Genomic DNA, 27108 nt, shown 5'->3' on the forward strand with positions numbered 1-27108 from the left:
AGTGTGCTTGAGTGGCTGCAGCTGTGAGGCGATCACCATGTTTCACGATGTGGACTTTCCCGCTAAGAGTGTGGAGATAAAGGCGAGTTTACAGTTCTCACGCTGCACAGAACACGCAGGACGAGTTGATTAGTGAAACTTAGCGCGCACCTCTCACTGGAGAGTAAACACAAGAAAAACTGAAACTTTAAGTGCTACTGTGGACACATTTTTCCCATGAGGCCGTGTTACCACAGCTTCCTGTTTGCATGTTATCTAGTTAGTTTAGAATACTTTGCATGTAAATGAGAGAGTTGCTCATATGGAAGCATGATGGGAAAAATACAGTCCAATAAGGAGCTTTTATGACTCCTACTTAAAACTAAAGCATCAGGGAAATTCTTTTATGAACCCATATTTTAACCCATGAAGAGCTTCAGAGGAGCTTTGCCTCGTGTTTATTGATGTTTTTGTCTTTTCTTTGTCGTTTTATGTCCTTCCAGGCATCCTGGGTTTCTCTCAGGACCGAGTTCTCTGCTCTGAAACCCGCCCAGCTTCACCACATGTTGAGGGAGTACAACTCTGGGAAGGCCTGCCCCCCCGGATGGAGCCCGTCACTGGGTGATGCAGAGGACGCCGTCAGAACGGGTAAAGAACAGACTTATTGAATGATGACGTAGCAGCCTTGTCTGTGGTCATTTTTAGCCTGTCCGGCTTTTTACCAGCTCTGTTCGTGTGCAGTACGTTTTTAGTTCTCTGTGTAACTACAGCCCACGGGCTCACAGTGTCCCAAACACCAAATATTTGAATGCTTCAGAAAGAATCGCTGTTGTGGACGGATCATCGCAGATGTTTTCTTAGCTCAAGTTTGGTCCTTCTCAGTGTCTTCTTCCTGCCATATTATGGTGTTTGAGTCTCTACATGCACTTTTCCTGAGAACAAGTTAACCTTCATTCTATCCTCCAATTCTCATAAATCTTCCCTCTGCTAATGTGTTTAAGAGCCTAACCATATTTCTTTAGGAAGCACAGCACTGTAAGTCAACCCGTCTGACCTCAGCGACCCTCCAAACCTCGCTGCTGCTACATCCAAAGTTATATTAATGCTTTCAAAGTCATGTCAAGTTTTTTTTCTTACTACTAACATGAGTCATAGCCCCATAAATTCTCTCTATTTTATTGTAACACCTGAGAGGACAGCCACACTGATCGATTTATTGTAACTGAAAGAATTTGAAGTGTTTTTAAATCTCAGTGCTACTCAGAGATTGTTTGTTTTTTTTGGAACAGACATTTGGAGCATTTGGGCCCCAGTATAGTTAATAACAGTCGATTTAACGAGCAGTTTCCACTTAAAATCGTTCTAAGGATTAACTTAATGCACAGATTCTAAATGATCAATTTTAGAGGCCTGCAAAGGTCACATTATGAGGTTGGAGGGTTAGCAGTGGCCTAGTCAGACCTTTATGTTTTGGTTTTTTCAGGCCTTAAAAACATCTTAGTCAGGTTTAGGAAAACCTTCTGTTTTAGGGCTAAAGCACGGCCCATCACTAAACCCTGCAGGCTGAAAAACGATGAGTTTGGACTCATCTCAAACTTCAAAGAGCCAAACCTCGTCTGTAATTGAGAGCGCTTAGCACCTTTGAGAAGAATGTTGTTAATTGACTCGTGGCAGGTATGAACGAGCTGCTGTTCTTCAGCTGCTGCCAATCAGAAAAATAAACCAACATTTTCTGATTAAGCAAATTAGCACAAAAAAATATATTTTTCTAATGCCCCTAATATGTATGCAAATATTTGAATGTTTCATATTTACAAATGTAAAGACATCACATTGGGTTTTGGCTAACTGTGATGCCTTTTTTTGTAATAACTTTTATTGGGAATGAATAATAAATGCAACTGCCTAATACATTCTCCTGTCATCAACAGTTCCCGTTACTTTTGCTTGGATTTCATAATTAAAAGGCTGTGACAAAGAGCTGACAAAGTGCATTTTAATGCAATCTTTGTGAAGTTCTTCATACTGCAAGTGTTTTTTGTTACTAGAAACATTTTCAGTTTTGTCCTCCCTACAAGACGACCTTGTTTACAGCAAACTGCAGTAATCAGACTCCTCGCTCAGGAGGAATCAGAACGACCTGTTGTGCAGCTTTGCACGCTCAAACTTGTTGTCAGACAATTTTGACTGAGGAATATGTCATTATAAATAACAGGGCAGGCAGCAGGTTTAATAATGTGATTAAAAAACAAAAAGAGAAGAAGAGACTCTCCTCAGCAGCTGAGAAGCAATCTTGAAATTCCTGAAACATCAGCTGACGACGCCTGTTTATTGTTATACTCATTATATTGTCAGGTATTTATCCTGTGCAGCTGTGAGCGCGTCTCCTTTCATGGTTTTGTGCATATTTATTTAGAGGTCGAGGTGTAGAGGTGTAACATTTACGGAGGCCCAAAGCTGTGAATCTCAACAAAAATCAAAGTTAAAATATAAATGTAAAAAAAACATGGATTTCAGATGTCAATCAATATAAATCAATATAATAATCAATAATCAATATAAAGATTATTATTTCAAAAAATGAATTGTTAATTATATCTTGTTAGTTTTGCAAATGAACTGATAACAAAACTATTCCAGAAAGTCGAGCAAACTTCAGAGTTAAAAGATTTACACTCTAACTCAGAGCTGCTGGAGTGAAGCTTCTTCATCGGGGGAGCAAGACTCCGCTTAACGAGCTGAAACTGAGAAAAAAATGAACATTGGCGGGATTAATGTGGGCGTACGGTGGAGAGTAATCCTGGCCTGTCAGCCTGTTTCCACCAATCACAGTTAACTCGCAGCCACCACCACCACCTCACTCTAACCTTTTTCACCTCCAACTTCAGATTAACCAGATTCCATCAAAGTGATTTTGTTGAGAGGTATTCATCATGCGAAGGATACAAAATATTTAACTAAGTGAAGATAAAACAACCCTTTTATCGCTGTAACCATAAAAAAATGTTTCAGCCGGCACGTCTCCTTCTGAGCTACAGCTGTTTGTGAGAACCACCTTTCACCAGTTTGGCTGACGTATTAGAAGTTTGCGCTTTAATGAAGCTGCATTTCTTTTTATTTGTGGTGACTTCAGATTTTCCGTGTAGGCAGCGAACGATGGTGACTAGGGGATCGCCCCTGATTCAGCTCTGATGCCCTCTCTACAGTCACCATTCTGGTTTAGTGCAACATGCTGCCTGCAGAGCTACTGATTGGTTGCACGTCACAATGAAAAACATAATTTACTGGTCTCCTTGATTACAAAGAATTGGTATCAGTCTGGTGACCCGTGATCAAAGCCTTTCTTAACAGCCTGTAGTGTATGTACTGCTTTTAATCAACGTTAAACCAAACTCAGCAGCTCCACATAAACATGCAGGATCAAATTTTATTAGAGTTGTAATGAAGTTCAGGTTGTTTTTGATGGATGGTGATTGGACTTTCCCTTCTCCTCTTCTTCATTTGCGCAGCCGACATCCTGGAGAGCTTCGACAACCACCCGCCGCTCATCCTGCCCAGCAGCACGTTTCACCTGGAGCTAGGCAAACCCATCGTGGAGCCGGCGCTGTTTGAGCAGCTCGCACGTCTGCAGGACTTCATCAGCCAGCTTCCTCGCAGTGAAACCCGAGCCGAACCCGAAGCGGAGGAGCAGGTAACGAGCTCTCTGCGCCGCCATAACGAGACAGCAGTAAATGAGACACTTTGATGTTTCCGCGTCTTCTGTTGATTCATTTTACTTTGCCCAAACTCAGCCTGTCAATGAGACGACTACAGACAGCCAGTCTGTGACCTCGACCTCGGTCAGAGTCGCCCAGGATCCCGCCGAACAGGCGGTCTCCGACCCGGTAGACCCAGACTCTCTTACATCTGCGGAACCAGCTCAGGCCCGGGTCCCTCCCGGTGATCTGAGCAGCTGTGAGGCCGTCCTGGCCCAGAAGCTGAAGAGCCTGGAGCTGCAGAACACCCTCCCAGGACAGGCCGACATGGGCTACCACAAGAGCCTGGCGCTGGACCCATCCTGCCTGCTCACGCCACCCAACACCCCACAGGGGATGGAGCTGGCTGAGCTGGAGGCTGACCTGCAGGAGGGCACCCGCCAACTAAAGAAAGGTGAGAGTGTGCTACAAATCAGGAAAGAAGTATCAGTCCGAATCTCAAGTAAATACAAACCCAAACAAAGCTCTAAATATCTATTTATCTACTCTTTGAACCCTGAACACCCTGAACATCAGGCTTTAACAAACATTCACCTTCCATAAGTTTGGTATGAAGTTACTGTCATAAAAGTTATTTATATTTTGTTTCTGCTGTAAAGATGTTTCAAGAACACAACAACTTCCATGTGGGATACGAGGGCCTGAAGCCATTGATGGAAATATATGAGCGTTAATCAGTACTGCAAATCATTTTCAGAGCTCAGCTTATGTTTTTCTGGCTTCTCAGATGCTTTAGTGGGTTTTTTGGTTGTCAGTGAGTGTAGAACATGTTCAGCAGTCACTAAAACAAAGATTGAGCCCCCTTAGTTGGTGCACATGCCAACAACCTGACCACATTTTTGTAGTTCTTTCTTGGCTTCATTGGCATGCAGCAGGTTTTAATTCAGATGACGCACAGGGTGACTCCCACCTTTGTCTCCGTCCTGAACCTCCTTTAAGTCTTTAGGGGAGTATTTAGCAGCCTGACCCTGTGGGCCGGCTGCATATTTGTCCACATAAAGGTGGCTTCGCCCTCCTCCTCCTCCTCTTCTTCTTTTACTGACTCTGGAGGTCAGGAATTTCAAGTGGAAGGCTGCTCAGGGTGGGTTCACTGTGCAGAGGAAAGAGAGCTTCCTCTCCAACCCGTATTGTTTATGGACGCCTCCGTCATGAGGTCATCTGTAGGAGTGAGAGGGAGTCGCTGAGAAAATAATGAGTCAATTCCCAAGTTTCAAACATTTTTCGACCCAACTGTGAAAAATAACGACATCCAGAGACTGTATATAAAGACGGACAACACGGCATGACGCACACTCGCACTGTGGCGGAGCCTTCAGGGGAAATTTGGGTTTCTGTTAGTTGGGGACTCGCGCCACCTCTTGAGCCACAGCCACTGGAGCTGCTTGTTGCCTTCAGCTCTAAGATGTGTTTTTAGTCCCAAAGTAGGTAGAAACATTTCCTCAACACATTTACCAAATACACACCAAAGACACAACATGCATATAAAACAGAGGCTGTAATGGTTAAAAGTGCTGTAGAGGATTCAGGAAGGAGGATCTGCTCCAACGATCCCTCACATCTGAACCTTCAGGAACGCTTTTCATCACCTGTGCTAAGGCGCTCGCTGACAGATGCCCCGGTGGGCCTCAGCGCTCCAACAGAAGCAGGATTTGGTTGATCTTAATCAGACGTCTTTACTCTCATTGGTCACTTGTTGCTTGTGTTTTCCCTCTTAACGCTTTTAACAAAAGTAATTTGCTGAGAAGCTTTGAGGATTACACTGGACCTGAGCCATCTGGCACCTTCTCTCTACTTAAGGGCAGGAAATCCCTCAGTTTAATCTGCACCGTTTATACTTTTATATAAAGGTGGATCCATTAAATGTTAAATGTTCATTCCTTCCACTGTTTGAATAATTTCCTGCTTCTCCTTCTTCCATTACAGATAAGCACTTGTGTGTGTGTGGGGGGGTTGTTGGTATTTTTATTCATTTATTTTTATTTATGCTTTATGGACTAACGATAAAATTGTTTCCAAGGAAAATAATTGGCACATTCCTATATGATTTTAAAATCTGCAACGTTTAACTGTAAATTAAACTAAGACCAAAGTAAAGAGGAAAAGCTTTAGTTTTCTTTTCTCTTTACAGTTTTATGATAACAGCCCATTGTTGTTCAGTCTAATTGCAGGGGAATTTGAACGCTTCAGTATTTTCATCAAGTATTAAATAAATCATGATGAGAAGTGATAAATTTGTCCCTTCCAAGACAGTTAAAGTTAAGGTTACCCAAGTTCATGTGATAACAACCAACGGCTATTTTTTTCAGTTGTTTAGCTTCTAAAACCTCCAAAATCACATGAAAACTTTATGTGGCATGAATATAACTTCATAAGAACTGAGACACATTCTGCAAGGAAAGCTATTTTTAAAAGTTTTCTTTAAGAATATTGGCAAAAAAACAAAAAAAGAACTTTGTTTTCTTCTGTTTTGTCCTTATAATAATAATAATAATAATAATAATAATAATAATAATGATGTTGTCAGTCTTTTGTTTTTTAAAATGAAGCAAATGAATAAAATGAAGCGTTTGAGCATCATGCTGTAAGTTATGTAAATAGAGTTTTTATATTCGTCCTGCGCTCGCCTGCATCTAGCTCTGAGGTTTCAGGTACGCGTGATGATTGGTGAAGGTTTGATGACAGAGGGGAGGTGATGTCAGGGAAGGAAAGCAGCGGCGGATCCGTCATGGGAATTTACAGCTGGGTTGGTGCGTGGAATCTTAATCGGCAGCGGTATTGTTCAGGGCAGGTCCTGCGTGGGGGGCAGACAGTGGGGGGGGAGGGGGAGGATCAGGGTTTATTTTTGGGGAGGGGGAAGGCTGCTGTCGATGGTGTTTTGACAGGTCGACCCCAAGCGGCAACTTCAGGACAAAAATAAAATAAAATGATGTGAAAATCTGCAGTTCCTCTAATGCTCACTTGAGGCCTCAGATTATGTCATGTGAAACGCTTGTTAGCTTCCCTAACAGCTAACGCTCTGGCCACGCATCATTGGCTGACGTCACTGTGGCTACGTCCATCTTTTATAGCAGCGTGAAAAAGACTGAAAATAGATTCAGTCTGTGATGTACATGCAGAAGCTCCACCCACCAGACTTATTGGAGAACAGTGTGGGAATCAACTCCTGGACGCCTCTTTGATCTGATGTGTTTGTCTGTGTTTTTTTAGCCAGTGGAAGTGTTGGGAGGAAGACGGGAAACGAGGAAGCAGCAGCAGAGGAAGAAGAAGACAGAGAGGAAGTGTTTGCGGTGGAGCTCCACAAAGGGCCTCACGGTCTCGGGCTGGCACTCGTAGATGGGACGGTAAGTATTCACAATCACTGTTTGTAAATAAAGTAGTAGGCAGGAGGAAGTGTGTTTAACTGATGAGATCGGACGCTAATTAGTTCAGACTGCAAACTGCTGGAAGGCTGAAAGCTCTCATTTAATCACTAAATGTTCCTGCAGTCCAGACTCTACAGATCAGTGCTTAACACCGTAATGACACTGTGACAAATAAGGTGCTACAACACAATAAAACTCTTACAATGAACTGAATCTGATGTGTTTGCTTCCTTATGCTTATCCCGAAATACGTAGTTAAACAATTGTTTGGCAGAATGATCAGAAAACACCAACATGTAACAAGTTCCACCTACACTGCAATATTTGCTTGATTTTCTTCCATTGTCTTTTTATGTCATTTTTTTAATCTGTTGATTCTGACAGACATCTTTTAAGCTGTGTAATAAAAATACAAATCCTCCTCTTGGGAGCTTAAATATCTTTTTCTGCTTTACTGCAGAGCATCTGCAGTGTGTCACTCCTCTTTTACAGCAAACTTTCAATCAACAAATTTTCTAACCACCTCTCTAATGTGTTTACAGCATCATGGCAAAATTCTACTCCCACCAGGGATGAAAAAATATTTAGCAAATATGAGGGGCATATAGATCTTAATTATAAAAATGTTGTAATCCCTTCAGTGCTCCAAGTTATCACATTTTTTGTCATGTTTTTATGTCTTCATGTAGAAAACACCGCTGAGAATGAGCGGCATTTATGTGAAGTCAGTCGTTCCCGAGTCCCCGGCCGCCAAATGTCAGAAACTCAGAACGGGCGATCGAATCCTGGCCGTGAACGGTGTCAGCCTGGTCGGGATGGAATATAGCATGTGAGTGTAAAAGTACAGATGGCATATCAATTGCAATTGTGATGTTTGCAAAAACTCAGTCCAGCATAAACACATGAGAGACCGAGCAAAGAGAGCTAGCTAGCAATAGTTAAGGACAGGAGGAGTCGGTGTCTGATGTAAGTCTATTTGGATGTCGTCAACGTACAATTGATTAGCAGTACAAAGTTTTTAAAGGTTGATCTAAGTAGTAGCACATATCATGGAAGTGGAGCCATATTGAGGTACAGCACAGGTCATGTAGGCCGTTGTTGTTACCAAAGCTTTAACAACAGCAAAACACATGATAAACTGTGCTTAATAAAACATATACCATGTAAGTAAAGTATAAAAAGCACAAAAAAGAAAATCATATAAAGAAAACTTAAGACATCTAAGAAAACAGTTCACAGATTAATGTGAGGTATCGTGGAAATCCCAGCACTGTTTGTATTTTTAATCTTTCGACTCTAAATATAAACATTTTAAATAGAAAATAGCAGAAATCTAAAACACGTCATTATGGTATCACTGTAAAGCAAAAGGCTCAACAACTGACTTCCAACTTATTGTGTGTTCGTTTCAGTGGGCGGGAACTGATTCGCTCATCCGGAGACACACTTAAACTTCTGGTTGCCAACATGGACTCGAAAGCAGGCATCAAAGCCTCCACTTTGGCAACTTGCTGAAGGAAGAGCGTTAGTGGACGATAAAGTGCAATTTGGGAATACCGGAGGGCGTGAGCTTCATCCCAAAGTCAGTATTTCTCACAGGATGGATTCCCCCCCAAACCAAAGGAACACGAACTTCCTCCTTTTTGTTTGTGACTCATTGTGGGATAGAGACAATCAAACTGAACTCAGACTGTAGGCGCTTTGCTGGCGGGCAGAGGGGGAAGACAAGTTTTAAAAGCTCTTTTTTTCTTTACCAGCTTCTAAAAACAAACTCAAAAACGGTGAAAGGGGGAGTAAACCAGCCCCCGAAGAGCGCCGCCAAGCCGCTCCCTGATCCCTCACGTCTGGCTTCAACTGGAACTATTTCCAAATTCATTTTTAAATTCTATCTATTTAAAAAAACTGTGAAGCTTTATATGTTACACTCCAAAACCAAAATATGTTACCCAGTTGTTTACTGTGTTAGAGAGAAGTACCTGCCTGTGGGCATGTCTCAGATCCTCATAAGTTTCCAAAACAAGGAAAATTGTCTTTGTGTTGCAGCGTTTGTTTCATCGCAGGAACGACTGAACATTAACCCTCAGTTTTCTGCTGTTTCAGGTTCTTCCTTCTATAGATTCATCATCAGTCTGCTGCTGTAACACCAGAAAATATTATCAGTCGTTTAGAAGTAAAATTTAATTAGCACTTGTAGCGTGTTACTCATTTTTCCACACACACAAACACACACATAAAAAAGCAGGTAAAGGTGTGTTTGGTTTCTTTCACTTGCAGGCAGATTTTCCCCCGAGCAGATTATGTTTCCAGGTTAAACACTAACTCGTGCTTTAAAGCAGCGGTTCTCAAACTATGTCAAACACATACGATTCAGGGAGAGTTATTGCGAGGAAGCTTTAATGTTACGGATTATAGGAAAGTGGATCAGCATGATGTGTAGGAAGCATCATGGTTAAGAGAAGACCGACTCTGAAGATGACATTTTTGATTGACCAGCCATTTTCCAACCCTCATTTATGTCTACGAGTTGTGGGTAGTGACCCCTCAGAAGAAGAAATGCACTTCCTCCTTAGGTTGGCTCAGTCTGAAACATGTGGTGAGGGGCTCAAAGTAGAGCCACTACTTTATGTCATAAGTAGCTGTGGTGGTGCAAACATTCGATCAGGCCTCCTTGAGGCCATCCTTTGGAGGTTTTCCAGGTAAATCCAACTGGGAGAAGATTGTGGAGTAGACTAAGAGTTCCTTGAAGAGATGATCTATTTCTTCAGGCCTGATGACGCCTCAGGATCCTCCAGAAGAATGGGAAAATTTTACTGGGGTAAAGGGTTTCTGAAATACCGTGCTTAGTGAGGTTTAGTAAAATTCAAATATCTTGTTGACTCTTCCCGTGTCAGTCCACTGACTTTAAGTGATTTGAGCTGTTTAGAGCTTCGTTAAAGAAAACAGGAAGCCTTGAAAGTATGTCCAGAGGAAGCGGATGACATGGAGGAGATCCACATCAGGGTAAAATGAGAAACGGCACCAGATATCCTCAAACCAAAGGCAGTTAGGGTCAGACACATAAAACAAGTGGCCAGGGTTAGGAAAAAAAACTGCTGGGTCAGCTTCAAGTTAAATTGCAGGTTAGGTTTAGGCACTAAAACCAAGTGGCTGGAGTTGGGATTAACCATGAGAATCTTTTTTAGGGTATAGTTACGTTGCATCTTTGACCTGTTGGGCATATACGGAGAGATCGGTAACTTCTTCTGGTTTAGACTAAGCCAAAGTGGTTCACCAGGAAGTTAAGAAGTTAAATTAAGACGAAGTCAGAGGATCACAACTAGCACTGCAGGTTATATTTATCAGTTACTCCACAGCTGATTTTCTTTATCTTTTTGCTGTACAATATGGTAAAACCCTTGTTTGTTAAGCTGTGGACAACCAATTAAAAAAACTTGATTAATTTTTAGAGCTACTTTTTTATTTTGTATTAACTGATAAAAATATGTAGGTTGTGAATCTTTGTGAGGCATGTCAAGAGAAAAAGTTTGAGAACCGCTGCTTGGAAGTTTTGCTGCAATCCAGAGAAACAGAAAAATAAGTTATTGGTAATCATAACCACAGTGAAGCCTCTTTATTATCAATTATTCTACAGGTTATTTGCTTCATTGATCTTTCTATAAAACAATAAAAAAAAAAACCTCATGAGTCCAAACCTAAAGAATATTTTCTTTTGTTTACTTAAATGAAAAGCTGTTTACGCACTACAGAGCCATCTGTAGCCTGGCTACACAGAGGTCAGAGGTCAGGGTGACGTCGTACACCTATTCCACTTACTGATGCATGACCCACATTTCGATAGGATCAGTTTTTCAGAAGAAAGCTCTGCAGAAGGGGAGGCGTCTGAGGCACCCACACTAAGTCCAGCCTTGAAAATATGAAGGAAATTAGCACAAAGAAAAGAGAAACGCAGCTACTTTAATGTTAAATACCAAACATGGTTCATGTTGTCTTATTTTTTTAGGTCAACACACCATTAACTCATTGAGACCATTCAGCAGATTAGCCTCACACATTTTCCTACACAAACGCCCTGTTTGTCCCAGCTTCTTACTGGGATAGTTTATTGGGATTTTGGCACCATAGATGTCGGATTGTGGCCTAAACCATGCAGAGTATTCCTGGTAGTTTGAAGCAGATTTTTTCCTGCTGTGTTAAACATGGAAAAAAAAGTAAAAGCACTAAACTTCATGTGAGAAAGCAACTTAAAAGTTAAAAAGCTTTTGGGAACATGACAGTACACATTTTATGAGGTATTGGGTTAATTGCCTCATTAATGTGGCTCTAATTACAGTTTAGTTTCCCTCCAAACCGCAGAGCTCAGGCCAAAAATAAAAATGAGACATTTAAATTCCAGAACTTCTCCAAACTCCTCTGGAAGAACTCAGTTTATTATAGGAAACATAAACCCGACTTTGTTCTGCTCAGCATTAACGTGTTCAGCTGGTTTAATAAACGAAAGCATAAAACATCTTCTGATGTATTAAAAAAGACTGCCGCAGAGCTCGATCACCTGACGTCTGTCTGTGTTTTTCATCTGTTTTGTAATATTTATACTGCGCAGTATTTTTGAGCCTGTGGAATAAATATTATTTTGACTTGGAAAACCTGCCTCATTTTACGGTCTGTTTCCTTAAATCGGGCCTGTGTTAGTAAACAGGAGGAGGCGGCTTTGGGGGTGAAGCTGGGATGTAAAAGCTGGGCTGGGTGGAGCAGCAGCAGCAGCAGTAGGAGGAGGAGGGAAGCTGTGGGGTGTGGTAGCTGCATGGCACGCTTTGGTGGCCACTGTTTATAGCGACTCTGCGGTTTCCACCAGCCAGGCACTTTCCACTGACTCCAGCATGGCAGCGTTCAGCCAACGAGGCCCTGCAGGGAAAAGCGCCACTCTGACCTGGTGTGAAGATTTGCACATGCCGGCTTAAACTGCATCCCCGAGGGTGTAATTAAAGCATGAGCTGACCGCGAGGAGCTGAGTGAGGCGTTCCCTGCAGCTTTCTTACATAAATCCTCCTTTAAATGTTGCTGAGGTCTCACTCGAGGCGCTCATTAGCTTTCATTTATGCTTTGTTTTAATTTTTATTTCTTAATTTAGTTTGTGCGGAGTTCAGTTCTTTTCAATGATAAAATGGGAAGACCTGAGTGAGGTCATGAGGCATCTATCGCCATGTTTGTTAACACTAGCAAACAAAAAAGGGATACTGAAGACATACCTGCATATTTTTATATTTTACGAGCAGCAGAAAACATATTTTAAAACTGGTTGGCCGACTTACCAAATTACTTGATTCATGGTACTAAATTGTGTTTAGTAAAACAGTACTGTTGTATCCACCAGTAAAGCTGTAAAGCTAATATTTACATTAGTAACTGCCAACATGGGGGTGGTTATCCAGCTAGCTGTCACTGAGGTCATCAGGGGCATTAATGTTGTGGTAATTTGGGGCTTTTAATGATTTCTTCAAGGTGTTCTTTTACCAGGGAGAAATGGCTGCACAGCATACATCTTTAATGACTAAAACAAATACAAGAACTTGGTTAATGAGTTTGAATTAATTTGGGATTTTCTCTAATCCACGCAGGTTCAAATATATATACCCGTTCTGGTTGCCATTAACAACCTGTCACACTTCTGGGTGGATATGTGTCTACTCTACGTAGCAGAACTGACAGAGATGATATAAATTGGTTGGTTTGCTGTTGCAGACCTGATTTTTAAACATAGTCCACACAGTTTCAATAGGGATGAGGTCGGGGCTTTGGGAAGGCCATTCCAGAAGCTCAACATTAGCTTGTTTTATGTTTGGGATCGTTGTCTTCTTGGATCCCAACTGTGTCCAAGTTTAAACTGTCTAGCTGTTGTTGATATCTCTTGCATGATTACAACAGCGAAACAGCCCCAGAGCGTAACGCTACCACCGCCATGCTTGACAGTTGGGACAGTGTTCTTAGGTTTAAAGGCCTGTCATTGCATTTGCAGCTGCAAATTTCAAGCTTAAAGGGTTTTTCTGGATTTTAGAGCAGGGTCTTCTTTCTTGGTGAGCACACTCTCAGTCCGTGGTGATGTAAAACTTGCTTTCACTATGTAAAGCTGGTTTTACAGCAGTGTCTTGAGTCCTGGTTCCTTGGTTATTCCTGAACATCCTAACAACTTTTCTTATTCCAGACCTTGGTAAAGTGATGACTCATTCACAGACCTTGTTCTTAGGTAAATCTACAATTCCCCTTAGATCTTCTCTGAGCTCCTTGACTTTCCCATTGTTCTGAGTATTTGTCAATCCAATGAATGTTGTCAAAGAAATCATTTTTATCCTGGCAAAGAGGAACTACCAGCTGAAGTCAATCATGACTCCAATGAGAAGTTAATAGCCTTTGGACTTGTCAGGATAATATATTGTAGAAAACTCAGCACCCGCTTATTTAAAGATTTAAGTGAGTGTATGCTGTATATTTGAGCCTGTGTGGATTAGGAAAATCCATATTAAACATGTGCACCACATTTTTGTTTCATTAAAGTCATTAAAGATGTCTGTTGAGCAATTATTCCATCCAGGAAAAAGAGGATCCCTGAAAGCCCAGAAAGAACACAACATTCATGTGTATGATTAGGGTGTGTTTACTTCTGACCTCAACTATGTGTGATATTGGGTGCTGTTCGAAGTCACCTTTGTTGTTGTTATATTGAAACTCAGGTGTATAACAAAACTGGTGTCTGCAGTAGGTGCAGGTACCTCAAAACAGCTTTGTAATTCACAGACCCCGATTCGATGCAGAGTCCTGATTCGACCTAATGTAGTGGTCGTAGTTGAGGATGGGACAGTCTGTAAATGGCAGTCTGTAGTCATAATACACGGTGGCCTCTGGAGGACTCTCCTCTGGCCCTCCTTTGAAGCCGCACTCCTCCAGCGTGCTCTCCAGGGGCAGGCGGGCCTCCTCTGTTGGCACTCTGCTACTGAAAACCTCCAGGCTCGAGGTCTGGATCCCAGCTCGGTCCTCGATCACACTCATCAGACCAAAAACTGTGCGGCTGCTCGATAAAACAACCTCAAAGTTTCCAGGGTGCGCTGTGGCCGAGGTGAAAGGTATCAGTCGGACACTCAGACGGATGAACCTGGCGGTTTAAAGAAAATGAAAATTTAGTTTTGAGTTTAGACTCTATAAAACTATGTGACTACACTATATATTTTTTATTGAATTGAAAAAAAAAACAAAAACAATTTCCTTCATGGTCAACCTTCGGGATCAATAAAGTTTTATTGAATTGAACTGAATTGAATTGAATATATACAGAAGATGCCCCAAAATGTATTTTGTAACGTATTCTGTTACGTTACTCAATGAGTGTAACGTATTCTGAATACTTTGGATTACTTAATATATTATCATGCTTTTTACAACTACATGAATGTACTATTGCTGTGTGATTTATTACTATTACTGAAGGTTACTCGCCATACCAATAGCAACTAGATTTTTAAATCTTAATATAAATGAGTAACAGTAGGTGGACATTAGGTAAGGCTGCACTTTTTGCAGCGATCTCGTATAGAAAACTATTCGCGCGTATATAAAACAGGTCCGCGGCTCCGAACCGTAGTAAAGGGACCTCTGGCTAATACGTCGGGTTCGTGTCGGGCTCGTAGCTGAAAACTAGCTTTACTTTGTTGTCTGGGTCAACTTTGCTAGCGAGAGACAGAGAGAGGCGTTGAAAGGCTGCTCCAACGGAACTTATTGTTTCGGAGGAAAACACGAACACAGTGTACAGTCGAGTCTTAATAGCTTACTTACAACTGGACTACACTGCCCATGAGGCTACATTCTTTAGGGCTATGCCTGTAACACTCTGCCTATTGCCTTCATATTAAATAATTTTTTGAACAATAATTTTTAAAACTATTTCTTCACGTCATTGCAGGCTGCAGTTAGAGCTGACATGGGCCAAGAGATTGAGACACAGGCATTAGAGGGGACAGCCTAACATATAAAACAGGAAAAGACCGTCGTGTAATCCATTTATTTCAACAAAGTAACTGTATTCGGAATGCCACCTTTTTAAACGGTAACTGTAACGGAATACAGTTACTCATATTTTGTATTTTAAATACATGTATTCCGTTACTCCCCAACACTGTTTCTAATTAACCAGCAGGGGGCGACTGCTGTGGTATTAAGAATAATGTGAGAATCTTGTCATTTGATTTACAGTGTCCTGATGAATTTCTGGTCTGAATCACTAGTTTAATGTCTGAATGGTCGTCATCATTATAGTAAATTAGGGAATAATTTAGAGCACAGCACTTACATTTGCCATTTGTGACCTGTTGCCAGTTAACCTGATTAGGTACAAAATGTTTCTCCCATTCTTTCTTTTTAGCATAACTTAGTTTTCCAGCCTTTATACTGCCCCCATCCCAGTGTTTTTTAAGGTGTGTTTCGAAAAGAGCCAATGTTTTTCATGAAACATTAAAATATGTCATTTTAACCATTCGATGTGTTTTCCGTGTTAAATCAGATAAATAGAAATTATTCATCTCTAGCTTTTGTTAACATCAGACAGAACGCATCAAGGCTAAATGCAAATAATGAAAATACTGCAAAAACATGTTTGTTTCAGCATCTTAACCACACGTCCGAGAAACAAACTCCAGGCCTAAACCCCTGGAGACTTTCCAGACACGGCATGCTGTTTGCTAATGTAATCAAGCAATCAGTGGGTTTAAATAACATCAGCTTGTGAAATGTAATGTTTTTGACTCTAAGTCTAATTTTATCAAACCAGTACAGCAAAAGAGGGGGGAAAAAGTGAATTCAATTCAACTCGGGCTGTGCACATTATGTTATGTGTGTGATTTACTGCTAAAACATCCTTCTGTGGCACAGGAAAACAATCACAGCAGCCAGGTCAGAAAAAGGCAACGGCACCTGTCAGCGGGCCAGCTAAAGGTCGCCCCGAGTCCTTTGTTTTCAGAGCTGTTGAGGCTGCTTGTGTCCCAATGTTGTCATTTTGGGCGTCTGAGTTACAGGAGCGGAGTCACAGTGTGATTTACAGCTGAGGGTCAGGAATAACTCAGCCTGGTTAACCTCACTCATGGAGGTTTGGAATGAATGTCAACACAGCCTGATTGTGTTTCCCAGGAGCTGCCCAGTTTGTCCCAGTGCAGCCACAGAAACTGTCGAAACTGCTTTTCTCCAGGACATGTCTGATGTCTGTCTGGCTTTATGATATTTTAAAACCAGCTGCTGCTCCTCCCACTTACTCTAAAAACAAGTCAGAGGGATTTTGTGGCTTCATGTCTGCACTGTATGCAAATTTTAAAATTGTAAATCTTTTTTTCTAAATCATTTTCTAGGTAATAAAATCAAGTTAAATTTTAATTGATGATTTACAATCAAAATATAAGTTTTTCCACATATTCCACTAAATATTTATATTTATTTTGGTAAATATAAGGCAATATGAACAGATAATAAAAAATAAAAACAAATAATATAATTGTACATAAGTTATAAATAGTAAAATTTATGAAAATAATAAAATATTTAACTCTTTAAAAAATATTGAACTTCAAGAAATTACACAAACAGGAAAACAAGGTTACATTTATTAATTTTTTTATTTGAAAATTTTCCAAATGCTAAAATCAGCTAATTTTGCCAAAATAGTAAACTTGAGAAAACTTTACAAAAATAAAACTGTGATATTTTTCAAATCATACAAACTCATGAAATCTGTCACATCTATGTTTGTGTATTTGTAAAACGCGGCACTGATTCTTTTATTTGCAAAACTGCGTTCACCTTTATTTTTATCTTTATAGAATGAATGTTCTGTTCATAAAATATAACACATAATGAGCTCAATACCTCTGGGCTTCAGTGTTTTGCAGTCTCTGCTGATGTTTTACATTTTCTGTCTCCACTGGTTCTTGTCTTTTTATGAAGTGCCCTGGTATCTGAGTGTGGAGCTCTGCACTGTCACTGTGGGAAATAAAATCAAGTAAACTCATAAACCTATAAAAGGAAAAATAATCAAATACTGATAGAGAAATACGTTTGTTTCACCTCAGAGACTGTATTTGTTTCATCAAATCTTCATAACTAATCGTGTCATTGAAGGTCTTCAGCTGCTGAGTCAGCATGTGGAGCTGAAACTGCTGACAGGGGACACCCAAACTCATCAAACCTGCAGCACAGAAAAAACATAGAGAGCGTGCACGTGTAAGTGGAACGCCCTCCTCTGAAATCCAGTTTAATAACAGCACAGCCTTTACTCATCTGCACCGAGATTTAGATGGTTGTTTAGTTTTCCTTTTAGGGCTTCAAAGGCCAGGATCATGTGGTGCACAAGCCATATTTTGCCCACATGTGAGTAATTATCTTTAGGACATGAAAATGTCTTAACACGGTTAAAAACTAAGGAAAATGTTACCTAAAGTATAAAATGGTGACATGCCTGGTTAAAAACAAAATAGAGTAAAATAATAATAATTGCAAAGGTTTTCCTTATTTGCTTATAAAAAAAGCTGATGTAGAATGTGAACAAAGTGTCAAATAACATTAACATGAGGACGTGCAATCCCTGCAGGCTTTAATGGTTAAAATGTGATTCCCTCTTTTCTCCTGCAGCTCACGAGTGCCCCTCACAAAGCTTCCAGATGCTGGCCAATAAAAAAAACGCTTTTATGGAGACGTGTTAAAGACGCAGAGACAGTTTTGTTCAGAAGATGAGATAACCTGATGTCTCTCTGTGAATCGTGTATGATCTATAAACCTGGAAATGAAGCTATAAATGATCACATTGGATGTGCTGTAAAAGTAATTTATTGATTATTAAGACCTACAGCAGTGATTCTGTGCTGTAGGTCTTCCCAGTCAGAGTCATAGCTGCGGTGTTATGCTGCAGGTCTGCGCCGTAATCTCTCTGGAAGTTTACTCAGTGTGTCTGAAGTCAGACTGACAAAAGGAACATTGTCCTGGTTTTGTTTCCCAGAGCCAGCTACTCTTATCTGTGAGGAGGAAATGAGGCTCCGCTGACATTACCAAGAGCCTGATTCACAGTACCCTCCATAAATACTTCAGCACAATGACACTGTGGCATTTAGTACTGACTCACATATCTCCTTCTCTTCTGCGATTATCTTTATGTGTCACTCAAAGAAGCGAGAGAGCCTTCTCCCATCCTGGCAAAGAAAATCTCGGATTATTCAGGTCAGGGGTGATGGATTACCCAGCTCAAAGTCCTTCAGGCTGACTGATTCACTTCTGTCTACGTCACCGCAGATGAACAGCTGATCGATCTCCTGCTGATGATCAGAAAACCACCCGATCAACTCGTCCGGGAAGCTCTCAGACTCCCGCTTGTTTGCGTTCACGGAAATCTTTAACCACAGGAAATACCACGTTACAGTAAAATCAGTACAACCATAAACTTTAGACATGAGACACAATGTAAACATAAATAATAAAAAATAAAATGAGAAAAATCTGTGTGAAGAATGCATGTGTGCAACATGTTTATTTGCAGCGCTAAAAGAGGTAGAACTTCCACAATTTCACCCATTTATTTGGGCCTATCAATAAATATGTGAAGATTTCAGCGTGTTTGCAGCTTTTTTCTCTTTAGTGTTTTTTAATCTGAGCTTTTTTGTAAGTCTGACTCTTAAAGACTCAGTTTCCCAGACATGGTTTGCTCCTGGTAGTGTTTGGTTATGTTTGAGGAAGAAGACTGTCCTTTGGTTTAATCGAGAAAAAAAAAATTCACGTGAGAAGCAATTTCATTTACATTCAGCCAAGACCACCTTATTTCCTGAAGTCGATCAAACTGCCCCACATTTAACCAAACAGACCACCATCTCGATTTTAAACTCGCTGTAATGTGACACTTGCAGGCTTTACAGACCCACCATCCACCCCAACAGCCACTTTCTCAAAGTGTTAAGAGTCACAAGCAAATCTGTTTACACCCAACAAACCAGGGGCGGTTAACACCGTACTTCCTAGAGCTTCATCTTTTTCCCAGAAACACACGACTCACGTATCATTCAGAGTAATCGTGCATCTTCAGACACATTTTTCATAGCCTTCTGTTTCTTCTTTATCTTGGATGTTCTGTTTGAGAGTGAAACTTTGTGATGTTGGAAGTTTTCTTACATTTTTTAACTTTTTATGCTGATTTTGGGTGCGTCTGACGCGCTGCTGCTTTTTCTTCTTCATGCTGTGGTTATATGAAGAAAGCTGCTCTCTGAGCTCAGCTCGGTGTTTCCTGTCGATGCCACTGTGAAAGAGCAGATGTTGGACAGTTCAAAGTATCAGTATAATAAAGGTCTACGACGTAATTTAAGGTGGACTTGAGAACTTTTAAGAATGCTATGGATTCTATAAGAAACAAAATTGGAAGAACAGTTTGTTTCTAACTGAGGATGATTATGAAAACATAAAGTAACAAATACGGCATGCAGGGCAACAAACAGGCTGGCAAAACCTGATTCTTTACATTCACAGATGTTACTCTTTCATCATCCCTGAAGTGTGAGCATGAAAGAATCCACTTCTGGTGAATTATTAGTGACGGAAAATCCCGGTGTTCCTGTTAGTTATTTATGACGTTCAGAGAAAACACTTTACTTCTACGACTTCTTATAAAAACCTGTTAGAAGCTATGAGGATGTTGTGCATTGTTTTTCTACTTACCTTCAGTTCTTTATGCTATTGTACTGTTGTATTCTGTCTCTCTTTGCCAACAGTTTCAGCAGTTTTTTGTTTTTATCTGATCCGAATTCAGGTCAGTTTCTGAATTTATATTTTTAAATTTCCATTCTTTCCAGGGACGACAGCTTACGTCACTGGTATTCTTTCAGCCTTTCCCCGTGACAAAGAAACCCAAACATGATGACACAGAGGCTAAATGAGCTCATCAGTGACTGGAAACACGCCCCAAAAAGCTTAATGCTCTGCAGAAAGCCTGATAAATGGTTAATCCTGCTCAACCCCACATCACACATCACAGCAGCAGAGTGACAGAATAAAAAGGATAGCCAAAATGGTTTCGTGATGGCTCATCCTTCCTGCTCATCTTAAACAATGAAGGCAGGAAACAAAGCTACGGTGACCAGTCTGCTGTCTCCAGCTTCCTCACTCCCAGTACCGGTCAGTGCCAGTCACAGGGCTGGGACCTCCTGAATCCAGATATCGAGCCCCTCCTTCAGATACAGACAGAAAATCCTGTCTGGAGATGAAGGTGTATGACCTGGACAGCCAGGAAGATCTCAGTGTGACCAGTTTGTTATTAAGCTGAAATTACACACTTACTGAAAGTGTTGATATATTCACTCCATGGAGTCAAGTCCTGGTACTCGTTATTTGGAGGAAGAGAGTGTGAGTGTTGTAACATACATCAAAAAGACCACAACAGTACTGAAGTGAACAACACTCCACATCATGTTAGAAACCAGTCTTCTGCCGTGTTCTAGACCAATCACACCCCCAGTGCCAATGACGCTCCCCAACAGCAGCAGCTTCCCCCTCCATTAGTGCTGCCCTAATCCAATCCACCAGAACAAGCCTGATCCACGACCCACTGCCACCATCCTGGAGCTTCCACTTCTTTTGTAAAAAAGATCCACATTTAAACGTCTTCTAAAGGTTTTGTAAAAGATGTGGTGAAGAACACATAAAGTTATCTTTCTTCAAATGTCACAAAAGGTTTTGTGTTTTGTTTTTTGTTTTGTTTGTAGGAGACATAATCCACACAATTTTTATCCAGGAAACTGGGGTTCAACTTTTCTTGTGTACTTTTTAACTTTTAAGTTTAGTTTTCCCTCACAGTTTGCTGAGGTTTAGAACAAAACGATCTCGGTAGTTTCCCGACTCTTTAGTCCTATCTTGAGATTTTGATTAAACATAGTGGACGTGAACTTGTTTCATACTTATAGATGCCCCTGAATCCCCTGTGAAACAAGTTAACGAGCTCCTCCTCTCCTCTGATAAAAAATAGGTGGTGATACAGTTCGTACGCTGATGATACGACTCTGCCTGATAAGTCTGCACCATCTTTTTTATGTTATGTTAATATACTGAAATCCCTCCGAGGGTCAACATGAAACACTGAATCATCTGTGAATGAAGAGCTTATTTTATTTTCTGTTTTTTCACAGCTTCCTTTGAGGAAAATGTGACACATGTTGAGTCTTTGATCTCCCGTCCCATAAAAATCCTGCTGGTCTCATTCATATTTATGCCTTGGATTGCTTCAAAGTGCATTTCAGGTTCAACCAGCCTCTCTGGCGCGCTCTTGGTATGTGAGGGCTGTCATTAAGACAAATTCAGGAACACATTCATTCACTTCTGCACAAAGTTATGTATTAACGCAGCCCCGGGTAGCAGCAGTGATGACGCTATGGGCAAAACGCTCAAAGCAGCTGACATGAAACTATCAAAAATCGAAACGCAGAAGGTTTAATCAGACACAAACTGAACTTCTGTCTTAATGTTTATTCTTCACTCTTTGAACAAACATTGCATTTTGACTTTAATAGCTTTAAGCTTTAAGAGCTTTATCTGCCCCCAGGTGCAGCCCAGGATTTATGCTCCAAAGCACCACCATCGGGGAGCTCTGGATGTTTGATTTGGCAGAGTTTTAGCTTTACTTCCTGACCCAACCCCAGTGCTGTGTAAACCTGAAATCTGTGAATAACACCTGACCGTTAGGATCTGTATAAGAACAGTTCTATCAGTTAACATCAGGTCATGATTGGTCTGTAGGTCAATGAATTTACTCCCTGCAAGGCTGCAGCTGTTTACAGTATTAAAGTCAACGGGGAGAATCTGACTCACAGCCACCTGTGAGACAGAAAATCCTGAAGTAAATTTGCACCTGAACAACATATTTTGGTTATGCAACTTTACCAGACATGTTCAGTCCTCCACAGAAAAAAAACAACAACCCACCACTGTGTAACTTCACGGTGACGGAGCTGTGCATAGGTGGGATTTGTTTCTGTTGAAAACTGAAAATGTAAAAGCTGAAAACATTTCTAATGTTCTCGGCATAACAGAACATCTTTATATGGTATGCCCTCTTTTCCCTGATGGTGTTGGCTAACTGACAAACAACAGCACGAGCGGCGTATAGAATCGTTGTTCCACAGTTCGTGACACTTCCCCCTAGTGACAGTAAACAGCTCCAATATGTAGATGACAGTGCAAAGCTGTGTGTCGGCTCTGCTGCACAACCACTTACATATAGCCACATATGTCAGTACGTTATGTCAACAGGTCCTCATCCCAACACGTAACATACCGACGACAGTGACAAATCATCGGTATGTTACACGTTCGGAGGCACGAGAGCGGGTTTGCATGAATCTATAAATGTGTTAAGATTATGATTAAGGTTAGGGCTGGAATAGAAAGCCACAAAGCCACGTTGGGAATGATAATGCTCTGCTTATGCTGGTATAAAATCGGTCCTGTAATGAATTGCCAACCTGTCTTGGCTGTACACCAACTCTGGCCCACCTGGATAGTCTCCAGCACCCTGAATCACTGGATAAGGAGTGAAGACAATGGATGGATAAAACAGATCCGATACTAAGAAGAAACAATATAAATTTATATGACAGTCGAATTGTGATGTTGCAGAGCTCCGTCTGCTGTGCAGGACTCAGAGGATTTTTCATTATGGACTGATACCTGATGAATTTAGTTTCAACAAAAAAACCACTGTGGGAAATGAGAACCACAGAGGGTCGACCTGTTAGACTGAACCGAAAACGTTTGTCCCCTTTATGCAGTTTGGGCCAAAACCCATCATGTTAAAGAACAAAGCGTATCGTTCATCGTTTATATTGTTTGGCCTCAAAATGTTAAATCACAGTTTGTTCCAGACATAAAATTAATGTAAATACTTTTTCAAAATAAAATCTAAATGAAATGTCTGAGCACTGAATATAAATGTGTGCATGTCAACTAACATTAATCACCTGGAGACTCCTCTGGTTTATCTTGTGACCCTTTGGAAGTCACAGTGGAAGAGTAACTTTTTACTGCAGTAACTCTAATCATGTAAGTGCTCTTGCAGGATGAATTTGAAGTACTTTTATAGTTTAATTATTTAACTGCTATCAAAAATAGAGGGGGGAAAAAACAACCATTGCAAAGGTTTATTTAAAAAAATCAAAAATAATTCCCAGCAGATACAGAACATTTTTATGAAACTCAATTTAATATAAATAACTACAAAGTTTGAGTATTGAGTAAAAAAGCTGCCAGTTAATGATAAAACTGTTTACATGAACATGTCAGAGAGCTGTGACCTGTAAGCGCTGTACGACCTGAGGAGAGAGTAATCCCGCTTATGTCGAACACAAAGGTCAAATCTGCAGTTTGGACTCCTGCTGAGATCCTGCGAGCCTCAAAATCCTCTCACAGTTTCTCAGGTGGACGAAAACTGATTTTACTCACTTTATTTTAGCTTAAACTCACGGTCACTGCTGGAAATACACCGCAGGAGTGTTTGTGTGTGCAGCCTGTAGTGTTTGGCACCATAAAAAACCTGACGCGCTGAGTGACTATGAAGTATACGTGAGCCTATAGCGCCCTCTGCTGAGCTCAGTAAGACCTGGAACCAGGTTACTTCTGACATTGACAGGTTAAATAACCATTTATTTATATGATAATTATTTGTGTAATTTATTAAAACCCACAGGAACAGTCACTACAAAAACAAGTTTAATTTTACAATAAATACATCACTTTTTAACAGTTGAATAAATACTTTTATATAACCCATAAAGTTAATTAATTTTCAATATTTCTAAGGCACTAAAGAGTTCATGTGTTAAGGTTAAACTGTGTGAATCACCTGACACAGTAAAAAAGAGTTGCAGTAACAGTTTCGAAAGGTTTCTGAAGCTTCCCATGCAATCAAATGTACATATTTGTGCTTTTTCTTCTGGATTTCAAGGTTAATTATCATTTTATTTTAGCTAAAACTGTGACGTCTGTCTTATGCATCAGTGTTGTGAAAAGGATGGGTCCAAACTTTTGCGCCTGTGTGGATTAATTTGCATTTTAAGTAATTTTGCCAGAGAGACTGGAAATGAAATACCAGACCTGTGTCACTGTTACTGTCTAAACTCCATGACACAAATTTATGTTCATCTTTCCTTCGGTTATATTAAGGCACTAAACATGTGGGACTGTTCCCTTTAAGGTGCAAACTTGTAAAATCACCTGTTGGACGTGGTTTTTAGGCTAACATTTTCTAAATCCGCATGTTTGTGTCTTTATTCTGCCCTATGGTCGTTTTTCTTCTTTGTTTAATGGCTTTTCATCTGCCAGCGCTACAAAGACAAATAAATGCTGCTTGTTTTTCTCACTCGCTGATAAATATCCCCCCCCCCCCCAATCATTTTTATCAGTTCAGCATCAGAGAGGAAACAGACTTACCCTGAATGTGACTCACAGCTAGTCAGTGATCAGAGCTTCTTCCTGTTTGTCACTTTGTTTACTGGTTTCCATGCTGACCAGTTTCAGGCATGGCTGGCTGCTCCAGTACAAAAGAAAGTCTTTTTGTTCCCTCTCAGAGGATTGACAGCAGGCTGTGGTTGGTTTTGTTCAGTTTAGCTAAAGTGAGAAGTAAAAACAGTGGATGAATGTCCTGCTGTCTCTTCTTTGTCCACTAGGTGTCGGTAATAATCTGTGACAGTTTTCATTTCTGTAACGAAAATGTTTAGTTTTCATCTTTTATTCTACTTTTTAAATTTCACCAGTGAAACCAGAACTTTTAATGACACATTAAATACAAATTATTTGTTTTAATGCGAATGTAAAGTTATTAAATAAATGCAGAAACATCAGGAGATTTTCAGTAAAGTATCTACGAACCATAATATTTGAGGAGTTTATATAATATACAGATTTTCTTAGACACTATTGAACATTTATTTCCTGTTTAGTGAACAAGTGTTTTGTGATATTTCAGTCAATCTGCATTTTCACTCTTATTAGCAGTGGTGGAAAAGACATAAATACAAATATGAAACACAGTGCTGTGCAAAAGTCTTGAGCTGCCAATGATGTTTTTATAATGAGAAACAGGTGCAAGCATACGTGGAGATACAGCATATAAAGCAAAGAAGAGTTTGTCAATATTTGATATGACCGCCTTTATTCTTTAAACACCGTCTGAACTTTATTTCTGTAAGCAGTCTGCAGGAATACTTCCCCTAGTTGATTTGTAATCACGTTCTCTTGTAATTCAGTTAACCTCAGCCTTCACCCCTCATTCAAAAGGGCTCTTTGACAGCTGCCCTTTCACTGAGAGTATTTGTGATGAAGCTTCAGTGAACAGTAGCTGGACCAGCTGAAGGGTCGGGTGCATCTCTCAGGCCCCTTGCAGGATTTTTCCCAGTCTCTTGTGGACATGACTTTCAGATACTTTCCATCTACTGTAGATCGTTTTTTTTTTAGGCCTGATACTTTTTCTTCTTTTGTCCTTCACTTGTCCAGTTTGCTCAGACAAATGCTGCGATATGCCAAGTTTTTGGCTGTTGGAGCAGAAATACTATTTTATGTCTGTCAAACTGTGTTATATTTGGCATTTTTCATAGATTCAACTAAGAAATTGGGAACAAAGGATGTGTTTCTGTGACAGGCTGAAACAAAGTGTCTACAGATACAGTTAAGTGGCTTAAACAAAACAAAAAAACATTCCTCTGAAAATAGTCAGATGGCGTGGACTTACTGGCCCTGTGATTGGCTGGTGGCCCATCCTCACCCTCCAAAACTTTGGAGAATTATTGCTCAAGACCGCTTTAAAGAATTACAAGAATATCTGACAAAAAATTATGGTTGCTGGTGTCAGTATGTCAGTAATTTACTGAAAACTGTACTTTAAAGTTTGTATTTTAAAACTGATCAAACATGAAACTTTACTTGTCATATTACAGAGTAAAAGGTTGTTAAACGCAGTAATAGTATAAGTAGATTGAGAGCGGAGGACTTGAGGTGCTGAATTATTTCTTGTAGACGATGTGATATCTCGGCCGCTCAGACTAGAAGCAGCTCTGTTTTTGTTGTATAAGAAGTTTGATCATGAATATTCAGAACCAGCAGCAGAGAAACATCAGTGGAAATGTTAGAAATGAGTCACAGCTCCTCAGCTTTTTTTAAATGTCCACATCGCTTTGTAAAAGCACTCTCTGCAGGTCTCGTTGGAGAGGTTTGTGTTCTACTTTCTTCTGTGATTCTATCTCTGTCAGGGCGTCATGTTTGACGAGGACGCACAAAACTCTCATCTGAGCTTCCTGATCATTCACTGGAAACTCACTGAGGAAGTTGCACATCATGGATTAATGTGGAAGTTTAAAATAGATGCAAAGATTTAAATTATAAGGCTGCCTCGACCTCCTCCTCTAACCTCCACCCACTCAGCTTCACATCCTCACTTCTCTGCCCTGATCAGCTGTTACCTCTGAAAGACTCTCCGAAGCACAGCCTCAGTCAGTTTGGCCAGCCAGCCCTAATGCCTTAATAAATAATGTTTTAATACATTTAAAATAAACTTTCTGCATCTGAGGTTTTAGTTTATCCATCGCTGATGTAGTTTTCTTGCATAAAAAAGTCTCTCCTCATAAAGTACGAAAGAGTAAAAGTAATGATAGAAAGGAGAAAAATATGTCTAAAAATGAATAAATAAAATTTACACAGAGTCATTTCAATGTGACAACATAAGCTGTAAACATATCAATAACAACAACTTCACACCGTTACGCTCCCTTAGCTGTAGTCACCTGGCCGTGGCGTATTCTGCGACCTGTAGATCCACCACAGCTGCCATCCATCATCTGGATCTCAGGATCACTGAGATCCAGATGATGGATGGGAGCTGTCCTCCACATGTCTCATCCGGATCTGGCCAAGTGTCTGATTCAGCAAAAGAGTCGAGGTTTGTGCCGGCAGAGAGGTGACGTATTTGG

General features: G+C 40.5%; 2 protein-coding genes across 3 annotated transcripts in view; one reads left to right on the top strand and one right to left on the bottom strand.

Annotated features, from left to right (window-relative positions):
• Positions 1-18397, top strand: part of si:ch73-281f12.4 (RA_Radil_like and Myo5p-like_CBD_Rasip1 domain-containing protein) — a 36290-nt gene extending 17893 nt beyond the window's left edge. Inside the window, exons 11-16 of one of the 2 annotated variants that reach the window (XM_042221488.1) lie at positions 483-627; positions 3489-3670; positions 3771-4128; positions 6942-7075; positions 7786-7925; positions 18287-18397. In XM_042221488.1, the coding sequence (XP_042077422.1) occupies positions 483-627; positions 3489-3670; positions 3771-4128; positions 6942-7075; positions 7786-7925; positions 18287-18380 (1053 nt within the window). In that variant the 3' untranslated portion in view covers positions 18381-18397. Of the gene's footprint in view, positions 1-482; positions 628-3488; positions 3671-3770; positions 4129-6941; positions 7076-7785; positions 7926-8508; positions 11740-18286 lie in introns of those variants that run through there. The other variant, XM_014334202.2, reaches the window with a different exon arrangement.
• On the bottom strand, positions 11852-24648 carry LOC121814646. The gene is made up of 6 exons (XM_042221489.1): positions 24578-24648; positions 19280-19403; positions 18357-18507; positions 17192-17312; positions 16994-17107; positions 11852-14240 (listed from the first exon to the last, which is right to left on the bottom strand). Exons 2-6 carry the CDS (start codon positions 19340-19342, stop codon positions 13880-13882), a joined length of 810 nt encoding a protein of 269 aa, XP_042077423.1. The 5' UTR covers positions 19343-19403; positions 24578-24648; the 3' UTR covers positions 11852-13879.
• Between the last annotated feature and the right edge of the window lie 2460 nt (positions 24649-27108).

This window comes from Haplochromis burtoni, unplaced genomic scaffold (genome assembly GCF_018398535.1).
Source record: "Haplochromis burtoni strain Fernald_Lab_line unplaced genomic scaffold, NCSU_Asbu1 Contig_68, whole genome shotgun sequence".
Classification (NCBI taxonomy): domain Eukaryota; kingdom Metazoa; phylum Chordata; class Actinopteri; order Cichliformes; family Cichlidae; genus Haplochromis; species Haplochromis burtoni.